This window comes from Aplysia californica, unplaced genomic scaffold (genome assembly GCF_000002075.1).
Source record: "Aplysia californica isolate F4 #8 unplaced genomic scaffold, AplCal3.0 scaffold00314, whole genome shotgun sequence".
Classification (NCBI taxonomy): Eukaryota; Metazoa; Mollusca; class Gastropoda; order Aplysiida; family Aplysiidae; genus Aplysia; species Aplysia californica.
Window position 1 is genome coordinate 38297 of NW_004797584.1, and position 1275 is coordinate 39571.

Below are 1275 nucleotides of genomic sequence, written 5' to 3' on the forward strand. Positions count from 1 at the left end.
CTCTCCCTTCAACACATCTCACCACAAAACCAAAAACCAACACACACTTTTGATCTAAACAAATCCAGGATTGGAAGTTCGCCAAGAAACAACTGGCTAGTGTCGGTGACCAGAAAATCAACAGTCAAATGGCGAAGTTCGACCCCAAACCCCTGACACCTGCCAAGGTCAAGTATGTCCAGGAAAAGATAGCTGCTCTCTCTGCCGAGAGTGTGAGAAAGGTCTCAGCTGCAGCAACGAGTTACTACGTTTGGGTAAGTCGCTTTTAACACACGGCTAAATAGAAAAATTAGTAAATAAATAAATAGTCACTGTTATTCATCATCAGGCTGTCTACACGATCCCAAAAATTATTTTTTTTAATCAAACTTTATAACAGAAGATATTTCTTTTTTTTTTCTCCGAAAGTTTGGCTCTCTACAATAATGAATGACGGCGTCGATTTAAAAGTTGGTGCCTTGAAGCTCAGGACTTCGACGCTACCTTAAAATAAGTAAGTTCTATCTGACATTTTTGGCCGTTTTTGAGTAATTTAGACCATGAGGTCAGAAATCATGTTCTATCTTACTTTATTTTACTTTTATCCGCTGCTTATACCCTTTTGGGTGTCGCGGGAAGAAAGAGACGTGTCTCTGTCATAAGCCGGAGAGCTTGGGTCAGAGGAATGCCTGACTCCATCTGCTCTGTCCAAATCGCAAGACTGTTTGGCGTCGTTATCAAGATATCCAAAGGATTGCATTCGAAAAAGCTTGGCTTGTGAAATTCAAACATTTTTACGTTAAATTTGTCAAAACGAAGTACTGAGCAGATAGAACTTTGTAAATCTAGGGTAGCGACCTGTGTGTAAGGCAAGGAAAGGGGAAGTTAAACTTTAGTATTTCAAGGATTTGAAATGAGATGTCGGTGTATTCACACCCTCACTGATATACTTCAGCTCATTTAGTACTGAAAAAGTAAAAAGGTAAGTAAGTGGACGGGCATCCGACCTTAGACGTCAGGGCAAATCCGGGCAGAGAGGTTTAATAGCATGCCAGTAGAAAGACCGAACTACCGAGATACTCGATAATGATTCCCTAAACTCGGAAAACAAACTCGCAGACGAAATTAATTTTAATGTTATATAAATAAACAAAAATACATATATTATATGCATGTATATGCATTACATTAAAACGTCAGGTTTTATCTCCCTCAGGTCAAAGAGACGGTGAGCTCTCTCCCTTCAGAACTGACAGCTGAACAACCGACAGAACAGGCGGCTCAACAATAGAGAGA

At 40.0% G+C, this 1275-nt stretch overlaps 1 protein-coding gene across 1 annotated transcript in view; it reads left to right on the top strand.

The window, feature by feature from the left end:
- The window catches only part of LOC101862739, a 5119-nt gene extending 3849 nt beyond the window's left edge, over window positions 1-1270 (top strand). The window contains exons 3-4 of the mRNA XM_005102111.3: window positions 69-254; window positions 1196-1270. Of these exons, the coding sequence (XP_005102168.1) occupies window positions 69-254; window positions 1196-1270 (261 nt within the window). The remainder of the gene's footprint in view (window positions 1-68; window positions 255-1195) is intronic.
- Window positions 1271-1275: the final 5 nt, after the last annotated feature.